Raw genomic sequence first — 17,152 nt, forward strand, 5'->3', positions numbered from 1 at the left:
AGGCCATTCTCCCAGGAAGAAGCCATTACTCCAAAAGAAACATAAAAAAGCCAGATTACCGTTTGCAAATGCACACAGGGACAAAGACCTTAATTTCTGGAGACATGTTCTGTGGTCTGATGAGACTAAAATTGAACTTTTTGGCCATAATGACCATCATTACATTTGGAGAAAAAAGGGGGAAGCTTGCAATTCTGAGAACACCATCCCAACTGTGAAACATGGGGGTGGCAGCATCATGTTGTGGGGTTGTTTTGCTGCAGGAGGGACTGGTGAACTTCACAAAATAGATGGCATCATGAGGAAAGAACATTATGTGGAAATACTGAAGCAACATCTCAAGACATCAGCCAGGAAGTTAAAGCTTGGGTGCAAATGGGTTTTCCAAATGGACAATGACCCTAAGCATACTGCCAAACTGGTTACAAAGTGGCTTAAGGATAACAAAGTCAATGTTTTGGAGTGGCCATAACAAAGCCCTGATCTCAATCCCATTGAAAATTTATGGGCAGAGCTGAAAAGGCATGTGTGAGCAAGGCAGCCTACAAACTTGGCTCAGTTATACCAGTTCTGCCAGAAGGAATGGGCCAAAATTCCTGAAAACTATTGTGATAAGCTTGTGAAAGCATATCCAAAATGTTTGACCCAAGTCATACAGTTTAAAGGCAATGCTACCAAATACTAATGAAATGTATGTAAACTTCTGACTCTCAAGAAAATAATAAAAAATTTTATAAAAAAAATGATCTCTCTCATTATTCTGGCATTTAGCAAATAGAAATAATTTTGGTAATCCTAATTGACCAAAAACAGGAAAAGTTTAATCTGATTTAATGTTAAACGGTGAGAAAAAAAAAGTATATGTGCCTTTTTATATAGTGTATGTAAACTTCTGGTTTCAACTGTACATTCCAATAATAATAATATCCATGTCCATGGATGCACTGGTGGGTGAGGAGGAAAACTTTGTATTCAATCTGGAGTGGGACAGGGAGCCAGTGGAGTGATTTGAGGATGGGGGTGATGTGATTGTGCTTTTGCACCCTCATCAGGATCCTGGCCGCGCTGTTCTGAATGTATTGAAGCCTATTTAGGCTCTGGCCAGGGATCCCGATGAGGAGTGCGTTGCAGTAATCCAGCCTGGAGGAGACAAAAGCGTGGATGAGCTTTTCTGCATCGGAGAGAGTGAGAGTGGGTCGGAGTTTGGCAATGTTCCGGAGGTCGAAGAAGGATGTCTTGCAGAGGTGGTTGATGTGCATCTCGAAAGAGAGATGGGTATCCATTCTGACACCGAAGTTGGTGACTGTTTTGGAGAGGGGTATGTTTTGTCCGGAGAAGGAGATGCTGGTTATGGAGGATGAGCAGACCTGGTGTGGAGTACCAATCAGGATGGCTTCAGTCTTTGAGCAGTTTAACTGGAGGAAGTTAAGCTTCATCCATGCTTCTATCTCCTCCAGGCAGGTGGTCAGGGTGGATAGTGGCAGAGGTGCAGAAGGGGTGGGGTTAGTTTTTAGGTAAAGCTGTGTGTCATCAGCATAGCAGTGGAATGAGATTCTGTGCCTGCTGATGACATGGCCAAGGGGAAGCATATAGAGGGTGAAGAGAGTGGGGCCCAACACTGACCCTTGAGGGACACTGCAGGTGACGCTGTGGGTGTGGGATTTGGCCTGTCCTAGAGCAACATATTCAGTTCTGTCAGTGAGGTATGATGTGAACCAGTTGAGGGCTATGTCTGTGAGACCAATGGTGGAGTGCAGACGGTGAAGGAGGATGTTGTGGTCCACAGTGTCAAATGCCGCTGTAAGGTCCAGGAGAATGAGGAGGGATGGGGAACCAGTGTCAGCTGTCATCAGGAAGTCGTTGGTGACCCTGACTAGAGCCGTTTCTGTGCTGTGTTCAGGGCGGAAACCAGACTGAAATTTTTCAAACAGACTATTGTTTTTTAGGTGATGATGGAGTTGAATGGAAACTGCCTTTCTAAAATCTCACCTGCCCCCTGGGTGAGCATACCCTTATTTGAGCACTACTGATCTATGTCATATTTTAACCCACCTCCCTGTGGATCTTTAATTTTGTGATAAGTTCTCTCTGTTTGCTCTTTTTTTAATCTATGAGCTAACAGTTTGGATGATTTGCTGCAGGTTTCAAGTGCTGGAGGTATTCCGTGTCCCCCTTCAGGGTGTGTCATTCGTGCATGTTTTTAGTGATTGCATTTTTATTTTATGGCAGCAAAAAAAAAAAAAAAAAACTTTAAAACAGGAATATGACTACATATCCAAGAACACAAAGTGATGCCTCCAGGCCTATTTTATTGTATAGATAAAAGTCCAAGTCCCCCAAAGCTATGTATACTATAATACACGAGGAAAAAACAGCAAATCCTTATATTTTAAAAATCAGAAACAGCAAACATTTAAAGTTTTGTTTTGAAAATGACTGAATGTTTCATCTATTCCATGACTTTTATCATTCCCTTATTCCTGTTCCAAATGGTAAAACGTGGAGAGCTCACTGAAAATGAAAGAGTCTGCATTAAAGCACTTCATGATGCTGGATGGTCTCTGAGACAAATATGACAGGTGGTCTAATAAATTTGTTAAGCTTTGAACTTCTTCTTGAGGCCAAAGACCAAATTAACGCTTAATTTAACAGATTTTACAGAGTACAATCTGTGCATATTCAATCAGCATATTCATGACAGGGTTAAAGAACAGATCCCTATCCATTCTGTCTTTTGTGTGTGCATTTGTAGTCCGTGTATTACTTTCACAGCACTCATCCACAGCCTCAGCCACGTGTGATGGAACTAGATGATGGCACAGCTGTGTGTAGTACTCATAAATTATTCACAACACCATCAGCTGAATGCCCATGCTGCATAACCTCACATGCACTCAGAATTTAGCATGCATCAACAAATACATTAGGCAGCCTATTTTAGAGCTGCCCAAAATAGAAAAGGGAAGGCAAAATTCAGGGTTTCTTCTCTTTTGTTGTGTAACCTAAAACGGCGTTCCTCCATTTCTTTCTCTGTTCTGCAGATTAAAAGTATTTTATAAAGAACTGGATGCTTAAATAGAAACCCATCTTCTGCTTTCTTTTTGTTTCTTTACATCATAACCCTTGAATTTAATATGCTATTTTTTATGGCACTTTGTGTTGCATTTACTGTGCGGGTGGTGTGTAGGTTGCAGAGCCTATGATTTTTTTTTAATATTTCCAGTGTGCATGTTAAATGATTAGTACAGCCACACATCCTATGTGTGCCTTGCAGCTTGGGCATGGCTCATAAGCTAAAGCATAACCAACAAACTAAATAATAAGGAAGATCTCTCTTTTTTTACTTTGAGCTGAGAAAATTTTAACTCAACAGTTTAAGGATTTTCTCAATTGACATTGACATTAGGTCAGTCAGGCACAAAAATAACAAAACCCTTTCCTCCTAATGGTTTGAAGGCTACATTGTAAGTCTGCCTACTCCATCTCTCTGAGCCTTTATAGCCAGCAATGCATGTCACCAGGTTGCTTAATGTAGATGTAATTAATATATCATAAAACTCTATGGATCAACTATATTCAATCTCTGTGCATTTGGCTGCTGTTGTGTGTTTGATCCTCAAATACAATAGCCACACTTTACAATGTTTTTATTGTAACTAGGCATTGCCTTTAAATTCAAGACAATTGATAGTTTTAAGATAAGATAGTTCTTTGATCATTACTGTAGGCTGTAAGTGACAATGAACTGTTGTGTCATACTTTTTTCTTAATAGTTTATTTTTGAGTTTTCAAATATTACATACATAGAACAGTAAAGAACAGAGAACACCCCACCCCTCACCCCAGGCTCCAAAATAAATGAATAAGATAGGTAAACAGATATAACAGGGATTTCTCATACTTATTCTTGGAATATCAATACATAATTCAAATCAAAACACTGGAAGGTAGCACCTTCTACAAAATCTATAAAAGGGCTCCAGGTCAGAGCAAAGTTCTTGTGTTTCCTACCTATTTTATATCTGAGCCTTTCTAGAGGTAAAAAGGAAAACACCTCTCACACCCACTGCACAAACGATGGAGATTTTGTTGGACTTCCAATTGACAAGAATATGTCTACGAGTAATCAATGATGCGAACGCCACTGCATTCGCCTGCAAATTTGTGAGGTTACAATTTGGGGGCGTTGTCCCAAAAATGGCTATATGAAAATCAGGTGTTATCTTCTGCTTACACATATGAGAGAATACCTTAAAAATATGTTCCCAATAGCTGTTAAGAGAAGGACAGCTCCAAAACATATGTCCAAGTGAGGCTGGTCTAAAGTTACATCTTGGACACCCAGGGTCAGCTGTGGAGAATATTCTAGCTATTTTTTCTGCTGAGTAGTGCAAGCGGTGGAGCACCTTAAATTGAATCAGCCCATGCCATACACACAGCAAAGAAGTAGGTATACGGATTAGACATTTTTCCCATGCCTCCTGAAAAAGCTCCACTCCCAAATCCCTTTCCCATGCAGTCTTTGTCTTATCCCAGGATATCTGCCTCAGTCCCTGTATCAACGCATAAATTATGGATATACGTTTCTTGCCAAAGGGTTCTAGCTCTAGAATCACATCTAATTGACTGAGGTGGTGGGTTTGGGAATGATAGAAACAATTTCTTTGTGAGACTACGTATCTGAAGATACCTAAAGATATGTGATCTGGGTATGTCATGGGGCTCTATTTTCGTGGCGCAGGGTGGCGCAGGGTGCACCCCCCAAAGTGGTAATTTCGTCCGGCGCACCACCGTGCGCAGGCAATTTGGCAATTTGGTAGACCGGGCTGCGCCGAGATGGGTGTGGTGGTGCACCAGGGGGAGGTGTCGACAGATTCAGCTTGGCGCTGTGACAATTTCGTGCCAAAACACTGCGCGGAAGGTGCGCTGAAAGCCCGCCAGCTCAAACCTGGTCTATTCTCAGCACAGGCGAAGCGCGCCCGGTGTAGTGGTAATTTGGCTGACAGGCGTGCAGTGCACACACGTCACCAAAACCTCACAGGCAGGTTTCCAGAGTGTCAGGCACATTTCAATGCAATAAACAATCACAGCAACCACTATTTAATGTAACCGCCTGAACCAGCATATACATTTGTATCTATATTAATTGTCCCGTCACATCTGATGTCAGATCAAAGATGTTTGTCACGCATAATTGAAACTCAACCTGATGGCAGCTGGGAGTGATAAAAACTAACGAGTTCACATCTCTCAGCCAACCACAAACAGCCACGGCATCTGATACAGAGTATATATTCAGCTTCTCTAATCTCATGAAATTCAAAAGAAAAGAAAAAAGAGAGAGACGCTCGCTGAATAAATGTAAGTCAGTCGGTGTCTGAAGGATTTACCTGTGATTGCCCATATTTCTCTGTTTTAATCTTTATTCTTAACGTGATCTAAAAAGATGGAGTACATTATTGCAAGGAGGACGAGGAGGAGATACCGGGAGAGAATATATCACCAAAGGTTCTCCTATTTGGCGATGACAGAGCAGGAATGCAGGTGGATCACAAGCATGATGCCTGGATTAGCCTGCTGCTGTGTTTGATGTAATTGTCACTTAATTTTGTACTCCTATTCATGACACAGGAACAGATTACATCTGTCCCGCGAGATGGTCCACACGGTGACGCGCATCGTGGCTTCTGATGTGCAGCCCGATGGCCACTGTGTGCCTTCTTTGCTCTGACAGCTTTTTTTTGGCCCTTGTCCTTACATCATTGAACCGTTTTTTTACATTGGGCAGCGGTTCTCAGAATATCTGGGCAAACTTGATTAACAATATTAGTAACTTCCTCCCAGGCAGTTGTTGCATCATCAGCCTGTGGAGGTCTGTTAGCATTACAATATATTCTGGTACTGCGAGCTTGGACCTCCCGGACCAGCACATCAGTTTCCTCCTGGGAGAAGTTTGGCCGTCTGGAGCTGCTGCTGCTGCTGTCTTCGTCCATGGTGGTGGCGAGGTGAAATTGGCACTGCGCCTTGCCCGCAACGCATTTAAAGGCAAGGAGAGGAGTTCATTTGATTGGTGAAGATAACACTCGGCTGTGTTAAACCCACTCATGCCTTCTCTCCTCCCTCTTTGCCACTTGCGCTGGTGGGAGGGACGGAGGCGTGGGTGTGCCGCGTTGCGCCAGACTGTGCCTTGCACGAAAAATGCCCTAGACACACCCTGTTGGCGCGACGCAGGGCAGGTGCGCCGCACCTGGTCTACGAAAATAGAGCCCATGATCTTCTGTAAAGGTTTCAAATGAAGAAAATGTGTCATTCGTGAAAAGACCACAAAAAAAAAAAAAAAAAAAACAGACCATTTCTATGCCAAAGTTGAAATGCATTATCCATCACGGAGGATGCGACAAAAGGGTTTTTTGCCACCGGAAAAAATCCACTGGTCTGTTTCAACCCAAAGTGCCTCCGGAACTGCAGCCATATTTTCAGTGAAGCTTTAACCACTTGGTTTGTCACATTTATATTTTGAGTACATGGTAAAGGTGAGGTAAGAATTGGCATCGGTTTGGACAAAAGTTCCATTTGCACCCAGTCTAAACCCTCTTTGTTTTCGTAGGTAAATTTCCAATACAAAAATTTTACAATATTTGCGGCCCAATAGTTAAATATAAAGTTAAGCAAGCCCAACCCCCCTGCCTCCTTGGGAACCTCCAGATACATTTTCTTCGTTCTGGGATTTGAACTATTCCAAATAAATGAAGAGATTAGTTCATCTAATTGTTTCAAAGTTGACTTGGGTATAAATATGGGGACCATTTGAAATAAGTAGAGGAACCTGGGCAGAACTGTCATCTTACCTATATTAATGCGGTCTACCAGCGAGATTGGTAGTGCCGACCATTTTCTAAAACCTTGTATCGTTTGCTCCAGAAGGGTCTTAAAGTTATGATCATACAACTTATCCATAGAATGCGTACCCGGATATGCGACCAAAATCGTCCAAGATTGTTAATAGTTTTGGTTTAGATTCCTTTGAGCGGGATATATATAGCAACAGGTCATCAGCATATAGCGACACCTTGTGGAGCCTACCCCCCTGAGATGCCGCTAACATTATTATTTGCATGTAGAGCAATTGCAAGTGGTTCTATTGCCAAATCGAATAAATAGGGAGAGAGGCTACAGCCTTGCTGGCAGCCTCTGTGAAGCTGGAAATAGTCAGAGGTCTTATTAGTCCTTACTGTAGCTGTTGGTGAATCATATAATATTCTGATCCACGACAGAAAAGACGGGCGGGACGGTATAAAATCAGTTTGATCTGGATCCACCACCTCAGAAATTACAGTTTCAACATGTGTAGCTAGAATTTTTGTGAGGATTTTATAATCACAATTCAACAAGCTCACTGGACAGTGTCATACTTTTTTAAGAACTGAAGGTACTTTGCGTCTAAAAAGTGATGCTTGTTTTTATTCCTCATTATTTTTTAAATACCTCAATCCAATAGTAAAATTTAACATAACAAAAAATACATAAATTACATTTCCATTAGTTCATTTTGGGAAATAATTTCTTAGTGACCTTCTCAAATGGTCAGATGAAAGTTTTAGCTCCAGACTTCAGCTCCAGAATGGGGTAATGTACAAGTTGCCATAGCTTGACCTTGTAAACACTAAGGATCTAATGACTCTTGGCATGTGTTATTATTTTCCTACCAGCCGGTCCAGGGCTTTGACTACGCCAAGAAGCACATGTGTCGAACAGGTGATGAGTCCATTTCTGTTAACAAGGACACTCTAGTGCTCGGGCTGCCTGTGCGAGATGCTCCATTGTCACTTTCCTTGGATAAGAAGGTTCATCAGGATGGGACTGCTAATAAGAGGCCTCCATCTGCTGACATACACAAAGGAGGGTAAGCGACAGTCACTTGTCAGTTTGGGGGTTTGTTGAAATGCACTTTTACTTTTGTTTTTTATTTATTTTTTGATTGATAATGTAGCTTGATAAAAAAATAGAGAGAGACATTGCCCTTATGTCATTATGTGAAATCCAAACGATTATTAACAAACCATACAAACCATTTCTTTTCAAGCATTCTGAAAAGAATAGTACAAAAGAGACAAAGAGGTGCATACAGTGGCAAGAAAAGTATGTAGGGGAGAGTGGGGGGATTTGTGCTGGGGGAAGTAGTGCCACTCCTTGTTTATAGAAAACCATAGAAGAAATTGGTCATGTGACCACACATTTTATAAGAGCCATCCATTTTACTCATCCTGCATAAAAGGGAGACACATGGCATGAAAGATAAGCACATTTTAGCTCAAAAAAATGTTTTTGCCTTTCAAAGTAAAATTTCTATGATCAAGGTTTTTTGATTGTCGTGTCTGAACAATTATAGACAAGTTTGAAAACATTTCACACATGTTTTAGTGCTTTATTAGGCTACACAATGAGTCTATACAGTTATCATGATGTTAGCTCTAAACTGCTGGATCATGCTAGTTTTTCCAAAATAGTGGGGCTGGGGTGATTTGTGCCAAAGGGCCTGGGTTAAGTTGTGCCAGAGGCACACCCATAAACCCAGACCCAAAGACACATCCAAACCCTGACACCCACACAACTAGACCCAAATACCCACAAATCCAGACCCACACATGCAGACCCACACACCCAGAGACAGAAATCCCAGACCAACAGACCTAGACCCTAACCCACATACCCTCTCACCCAGACCCACACACCTACACACCCACCCTAACAAATCCACACAACCACACACCAAGACCTATACACCTAGAACCCAGCGAAGAATGCCCAGAACAGCTGGAGAAGTTAGAAGATGGCATGCCTCATCAGTGTTTGATTAACCTGCCATTTGTTTAATTTAGCTAACACTGATTTCAGTTTTGAGTTTGCACTGATATGAAAGAGCAGTTTTATTCAGTTTTTAAGTGGCTTAAGTCACAATGTGATGTTCAGAAATTGGCCTAAGTCACTTTATTGAATGATTCACAAATATCATATATTGTGTATTTAAGTTTTTTGTGTTTTCCCAAAAACTAGAAAATATGACTTATGCCATTAGTTAATAGGTGATGATATCTAAATAAAACTTAAATGAGTAATTTTGTATTGAATTTGTCTTGCTTTTATATAGCGTTACAGTTTTTGAAATTAAAATGTTCTGTTTTACTGCAATAATCTTCAATAACCACTGGCACAATTTACCCCATCATATTCTCCCCAAAGGCACAACTTACCCTGCACCGGGGACAAGTTGTGCCAAGAGACCACTTTTTTCTGAAAGCTATATTTCTTAAACAGTTTATTTCAGATCCAAAGTTATTGTTCCCAGGGATGCACCACATCCTGAAATACATGTACGTACTTAAGTAGGAGGCATTACTGTCATGGTCTCACTTTAAAGTCACTTTGAGTAAAAACTGGCACAGCTCACCCCACTCTCCCCTAAACCCTTTGAAATTTTTTAGTTTTCTGCATTAAACAGTCATCAAATGTGATCTGATCTGCATATAAGTAAGAAGTTTAGACAAGCACAATGTGCCTAACCAAATTCTACACACATTATTATACTGTATAATATTTTAACACAGCCATTAAACATTTACAGTGCTTCTTGAAAAAGTAAGTGAACACTGGATTTAATAACTGATTAAACCTCCTTTGGCAGTAATAACCTTGACCAAGCATTTCTGGTAGCTGCTAATCAGACCTGCACAGTGTTCAGGAGGAATTTTGGACCATTCTTCCTGACAGAACTTCTTCAGCTCACCCATATTCTTAGGATGTCTGGTGTGAGTGGCTCTCTTGAGGTCATTACACAGCATCTCTATTTGATTCAGGTCTGATGGGCCTCTCCAAAAGGTGGATAGTCTTTTTTTAAACCATGCTGTAGTAGATTTACCTCAGTGTTTAGGGTCATTGTCCTGCTGCATCACCAAACTTCTTCTTATCTTTAGCTGGCAGACAGCCATCCTGACATTATCCTGTAGGGAAACCTTGATAAATTTGGAATTCATTGTCCTCTCAATGATGGTTAGCAGCCTAGGCCCTGAGGCAGCAAAGCAGCCCCAAACCATGATACTTCTTCCACCGTAGTTCTCTTTGAGGATGATGTTCTCATGTTGGTATGCACTAGCCTTTTTATGCCATAGATAGGAGATTTTACCATTAGGCAAAGGTAGGCAATTGCCCAAGGGCCTCGTCCATATGGGGGGGGGGGCCTCAAGAATTTTCCTTGTTTTGTTTTTTTGGTTTGTTTTTTTGTTTGTTTTTTTTTTACAATTATAGCTCTCTTGTGTTTTTGACACTCCCCAGGACAAATAAAATTATTCATAGTTTACCATTTAGAGATTTAGAGCAGGAAAAGAGAGAGAGCGAGAGAGAGAGAGAGAGACATAGCTTCCATATCAGCTGTGGCACAGTGCCTTGTGCGCGTGAAATTGTATTTTAGCAATGTTTTGAAGTGAAACTTGCTGTGTTATTAACTGGCAAACATATGCATAGCTAGAATAGAATCAGTTATGAATGAAAATTTGTGCCCCCCCCCAGAGTTGTCTTAATGCTCCCCCATTGAATTTAGTCTGGCACCTACTCTGAATCTTACACTATAATAAATCTGTAATGCCAAACTAATTTCGACTTATTCTGTTTACATATGATTTAATTTTATGTCATCAAGAAGTGAAATTATGGTTTTGATCACTTAAGTTTGAACAGGACGTGGTTTAAAAATCCTGTGGCATATTTAACTCCAGCTCTCATTAAATGGTAAATATTCTTCTCTTCACGGTTAAATGACTTAATAACTGAACATTCAATCCTAATCTGGACACAGGCTGTCCTATGACATGAGAAGTCGGCATGTTTGTTCTTGGCATGCTAAAATGCATCCAAAATACGCACACAGATGCCCCAGTTCATCACGCATGCAGGGATGTCGGGGGGTTCAGATAGAGTGAAGAAGAACGACTCTAGGGGCTCAGACATGCATTAAAAGTCAAGTTTTCATTCAACAGGTGAGGGTTTGCAGCTCTGTAAACAGTAAAAGCGAGACAGTGCGATAAATTTCTGCAGGATCCTCGTCTCCGTCTCTCTCTCTTTCACTCCTTTCTCTCACTCGTCTCCTCTCCAGTCTCTGCACTGATCCCAGGTCAGGTGAATAATCTCAGGGTCAGATCAAATAATGTGGACGACAGGTTGCTGTTTTAAATCCATAAACAATCACACTGAATGTATATTTATAATGAATATTTCAATATTGTAAATTCAACATCAGTGGGTCCTAAAAACGTTAAAATCTGTAAAAATTGTCATGTTACAAGGACAGTATATTGTTGCCTGACCTGTTTAGATTATCTGCAGTTAAATTCTCTTTCTAAAGTAGCTAATTAACCCTTTAGTGTGCAAACATGCAGCACTCATTAAATGGTACCTGCATCTAATATTGGATCATTAAATTTATAAACATTACAGCAGCCTATATCAGTCGTGGTAATAGATGTTGGTATAGATGTTGCTAAAAAAAAAAAAACGTCTGGCCCCCAAGACGTCTCATTGGAGCAAATCTGGCAAATCCGGCCCCCTGAGCTTGACACCCCTGTTTTGCTGCAGTTCAGTATGATTCAGATGAAAAAAATACTGAAAATAGAGCCAATTGTATTTTTACCTTAACAACAAAATAAAAACCTATGTAATACAACTGTTTTGATGCAAAAATACAAATTAACTGCATTAAGTTCTTGATGGGACCTTGGGCCAGATACATTTACTATGACATTGTACCTGAAAACATGAAACCCTAAAAACAGGAGAATACATGAACTCCAGAAAATGATAAAGAAAAGCAATTAGTTTGTGAAAAAAACATTTAAGAACAGAGAGTCTTTATTGTCATATCTTTTTGGAGAAGACGTTAGAATTACGTTTGTTTTTTTATTCTCTGTCTAAGGTCGATGCAGTTTGTCCAGCTTGCTGTAACAAACTATTCACTAATACTTAACTTAACAGATGTTGGTTATAATGCAGATGATCTTACACTGAATGGAGTTAAGTTTGCTATTAGTGGTGCACTGCACACTGTGCTGCTTTTGTTAAATCACATTCATATGGTGGTCATCAAAGAAGTTGAGGTGAGCGATATTAGGGGTGGGGCCTCACATTGATCTAAACATTGTCACTAAAACTGCCCCTGTCCCTGTGACCACAGTATGCCAGCATCTGCCTGCACTCCAACTTTTATTTTTCAGTGGAGATAACACTGCAATCATGGAGGTTATTTATCTCTTTGTATCTCTGGTCACTTGCAGCGTATACAGACGCTATCTGTGACTTGTAGCCTGGGGGAATGGTACAGAGGGAGTGGATATTGTTCACTTCTTGATTTAAACAGAAATATCTTTACCATAGTTCGGTAGAAAACAATAAACAACTGCAGATGGGTTGCTGACTCAGTTAAGAACCCTTCCTTAAGCACTGAGAGTGTGCCTGCAAAAACTTCTTATAAAATGAATATGAATTATTTATTTTCTAAATTCATACAGAGTGTAAATGTATAGCATTTTGCCTCGTAGAACTGTAAGATGATACACTCTGTATGAACTGAGACTAACTTGTCCTTTCCTCTCCCTCCTTTACTTCCTTGTCTCTTGATATTGTTGCCATGGATACAAAAGGCGGTTGCCAAGCGATGACAATGGTTCCATGTCAAGCAATGGTTCTGGGAAGCTGAACACCAGTAAGAGCTCATCAGCCCGAAGACCACCAACCAGCAACAGCATCAAGAATGCCAAGGAGGAGCTTCTCAAGAGGAGCACAAATGGTGAGGAGATGCTGACAAGGAGGGGCCAAGGAGGAATTATACAGGGGCGTAGATAAAATGTAGAGGACAGAGAGAATGAAGGAGTGACGAGGGAAAGGACTAAATATGGAAAGATGCTTAAAAGAAAAAATGGTTTATTTTTGCACCAGAGGGAAAAACATTCTCTCCATACATATGTGCCCTCTAAGAATTATGATAAGGAAAAAAAGCACAAATAAACAACAACACTAAGATGGGAAAATAAATTTAAAATTCTAACACACCCTACACCCGTAAGGAATTACATACCCCCATTCTTCTTGCAGACTTCTTGATCAGTCAGTCTCAATTACTCTCAATATGCTGCATTTTTTGTTAGTTTTCATGAGAAGCATTGCATCACTTGTGGACTTCCTTTGTCTGAAAAACCCTATATGCGGTTTTTATATTCAGGAATGGTGCAGCCAGGACCCACTGATTGTGCTCAACTCTATCACAACTCAAGGCTGAGATCACACAGATTAAAGGTCACATATTTTACCCTTTTAAGACAAGTTTATATTGGTCTCAGAGGTCCCGCAAACATGCCTGTGAAGTTTGTTGCAGAGAAAACACTCCACTATGGTATTTTTGCTTGCCTCTCTTTCAGCCCTGCTCAGAACAAGTTGTTTCTGTGTCTGTGGCTTTAAATGTCAATGAGCTGTGTGACTCTGCCCCTGACCCAGCTACTCTCAGGAAATGGATGTGGCTTAAAGGATATGGCTCTCCTGAACCTCCGCTCAGCAGCCAGCTGAGCGGAGGTTCAGGAGAGGAGGGCAGAACTTTCTTCCAAGCGGGAAGAACAAACAGAACCTGGGGGCGGTGCTAAATCCCCACATGGCATCATGAAGGGAAAATCTGAAAACGGCTAGTTTCAGTATACATTTTCTGAAAGGTGGTGGTGGTGGTGGTGGGGGGGTGTTGTTCTAATTCGTGGGTGGATTGTGGACAGGCCAGGGAGGCCAGGGGTACATACTTAAGTAGGAAAAGCCTGAAAAGTGCATTTTGCACATTTTGTGACCTTTAGAATGAACTTGTTCACATAATGTTTTAGAATTCTAAATTGTGAACAAGTTCTTTTACATGTATGACAGTTTTAACAGGAACACTCGAGAGCATCTAGCAAACAGTTTTTTTCTCTTTACAGGGCCATCTGTGCTGGACAAAACTTTGGCATAAAAACAAAACTATATCAGACTTAGGCAAACAGTGCATGGCAACTCCAGGTCCACCCTGAATCAAAGTAGTCGTTTACTGTTGCCATAGTGAAGAACAATTTCATTGTTGTTCACGACAAGTTTAATTTACTTTATGAGCAAAATATGATAATGTCCAAGTACAGCTCTCCCAGCTAATCACTCTTGCACACGCTTGTACATAGCCATTATGTACAAGCACTCACAACAACTAACTCTTTCCCCATAACTCCCACAAAGTCATGCTGAAGCAGATTTGGCAGATGATCAAAAACACATTTTCTGTCACAGAAAGCTCAGTGTTGCCATCTCTGCTTTTTTTAATAAAGAAATGTTGTCCAGTTCTCACAAAAATGCTGCTGTTGCTAATTCTGAGCTAATCACTCTACTAGCAGCCACTGTGTACAAGCATTCACTCAACAAGTAACCCCTTCCCACCTAACTGTCACACTCATGGTAAAGAAGTTCGGCAGAAGACCAAAAAAAAAAAGTTTTACTTTTAGGGTTGTTTTTATTCCTCATTTCATACAGAAACATGCTCCAGTTCTAGTAAAACAGAAGCAGTGCAAAAGCAACATCAGACGTATTTACTGCACTGGAGGGAGCACTGACGGCTTTCAGTACAACTAAACCCTGCCCGTAGCACAACTCTGTATACATGGAAAGTATTGTCATTCAGTCATTCAGTCAGTCAGTCAGTCAGTCAGTCAGTCAGTCAGTCAGCCCTACACAAACCATGTGTAGGGCTGACCACCAAGGTCAGCCAAAAGCATGAAACACAATCTTAATGTAAATTAATGGAGAGAGAAGCTATGAACTGTGAATAAAATTGGTGAAGAGATTTGAAACAGTAAGAATTTGTGATGGGCTGTGTGAGAGGTATTACAGCTTACTAAATTGACTTTATATGTTATTTTTGCTGATCTGTTTGCCTTCCTTTGCTTTCCAGATCCATACGAGGACCATTCAGGCTCTTTGCGTCTTATCACAATTAAACCAATGACAGCCCAGCCAACCTACTCTTACCCATCCTCCTCATCCCACAGTCAAGACTCTGTTGCTCTCAATGGGGAGGTAAAACTGCACACAACTATTTAAGTCAACTCTATGGACTCAGTGAAGTTGCAATTTGAAAAGACAGATGGGGAGATTCAGTCGAGGCTTGAACCAGAGCAGAAGTGGTTGAGAAGGGTAGAAAAGTTTAATTTAACTTGAGAGTTCAATTTTAAAGGAATTCTACCATGAATCAGGCTAACAGATGATGATGATGATCGATGATGATGATGATGATGATGATTATTATTATTATTATTATTATTAAATTAGATGGGTATGGATAGACATTTAAAACATAACTTAACTGTGTTCAGATATATTGGTGCAATATAAGTTGGGGAGTGGAATCTGCACTTTCCTACCTGGAGCTTGCTTAAACAGAGCCTGGGCCTGTGTTTGAACTGCCAGCATTACTGTCAACAATGCAATTACTGTCACACTGTCATAACTGTATGCACACAGTTTCTTTGAAATTCACTCTTGTCCACTTAATCATTTATACTGCACTTTATGTTTGTATTTCACTAATGTTAGATGCTCTTTGGTTGTACTGTAATGATGAAGCAACCTAGCGCCATATTTGTAACATCTGAAATTTTGTGGGCTAGTTATATACATTTGCAGTAGTAACAATTGTACCTAGAAAAAGACAAAAAAGACTTAATTAATGTACAAGTTTTTCACTCTGCTTTTCGAAATGCTTCATAAACACAGGTCAGGAATACACAAAAATGCATGCACAAACACTGTCCTGTAGTAATGCACTGAAACAGATTGCTTTGGTGTTTTAACTGCACACCCTGTGTAAGTCTCTTATAGCATTGTCGCCCAAAGTTTGAGGCCCAGGCTTTAGCTTTCCCTGTAGCTTTTTACTGTCTGACATGCTATCAGTCCTTACCCTGCCGTTGAGGATGGATGGTCTGAAGGAGGTCCAGGGTCTTTCATCAGTGGAGAATATCTGTTCGTTTGTTGGTTTGGTTTGTTGCTGTTCCTCCCTTTTGCAGCTTTCCACGGCTGTGTCCTTCCAGTTCCAGGGGTTGAGGAGGCACTTTGCCTGGGAGGGAGTGCAGGCCAGCCAGTCTTATCACATATCTTAGCTCGCTGTTTTCTACCTGTTAAATGTCCTCCCATTACCCAGGGACATGATTTGTTCTTTGGCTTTGCTTCAAGGTGGTTCCAGGGAGGACTACTACTTGTAGACCTATTACTAGGGGTGTGAATCTCTCCTTCTCAAGACGATTCGATTTGAATATCAATTCACAGACTACGATTCGATTTACTGACGATTCGTTAAAATACAGAACGATTAAGTCCTATGCAGTACAATCTGATTATAGAATGAAAATAACTTTTTCTTTAACAAAGAATTGCAAAAATTAAGATAATTTCATAATAATCTAAGTGTATTTGATCTTATTTATAAAACAGACTAAATGCCAGGTCTCCTGTGCTAACATTCTGAAATTATGTTTAAGAAAGTTTTCATCACACCCAGGTGCCCAGGTGTCTTTGAAATTAAATTGGGAGATAGATTTAATATAAATATTAAATTATATAAAATGAGTTTTTACTGGTACATGCTCGCCCCTCTGTACTTGTAACTTCCTCGGCATTAGCATCCCAATAACTGTACAAACTAAATATCAAATTTTCACAAGAAGCACAAATTAAAATGAATTTAAAGTCACAAGGAGATTTGGATAGACAGAGCTCTGTGTGTCTGCTAGTACAGGAGAACAAGGGGTTGAAATAATGTTGAAAACAGTCAAATTAAAACAGCTTTGCATACATTTTTTCCTTTCATAATTCCTCTTAATGTGAGTATTCAGTCTACGTGTCGCAGAACAATTGTTATTTCCTTTCTCTGTATATCTGACCGTTCTTGATTGTTTTCATTCTTGAATTAATTCACTGGAGAACAGCTGATCTCCAGCTCAGTGAAGTCCTCTCTGTTTAATATCGTATCAGTGGGCTCAGATGTATTGATTATGTCACCAAACCAATCACTACCAACAACACGTTATGGTTGTAAACCCTGTGAATAAAGGGA

General features: G+C 40.4%; 1 protein-coding gene across 3 annotated transcripts in view; it reads left to right on the forward strand.

Moving 5' to 3' along the window:
• kiaa1549la (KIAA1549-like a) overlaps positions 1-17,152 on the forward strand; it is a 135,609-nt gene that overhangs the window by 105,728 nt on the left and 12,729 nt on the right. For all 3 annotated transcript variants that reach the window (XM_041796567.1, XM_041796568.1, XM_041796570.1), the window contains 3 exons: positions 7,710-7,903; positions 12,687-12,832; positions 14,996-15,120. In XM_041796567.1, coding sequence (XP_041652501.1) covers positions 7,710-7,903; positions 12,687-12,832; positions 14,996-15,120 — 465 coding nt within the window. The remainder of the gene's footprint in view (positions 1-7,709; positions 7,904-12,686; positions 12,833-14,995; positions 15,121-17,152) is intronic.

The sequence above is a fragment of the Cheilinus undulatus genome, linkage group 9, assembly GCF_018320785.1.
Source record: "Cheilinus undulatus linkage group 9, ASM1832078v1, whole genome shotgun sequence".
Taxonomy (NCBI): domain Eukaryota; kingdom Metazoa; phylum Chordata; class Actinopteri; order Labriformes; family Labridae; genus Cheilinus; species Cheilinus undulatus.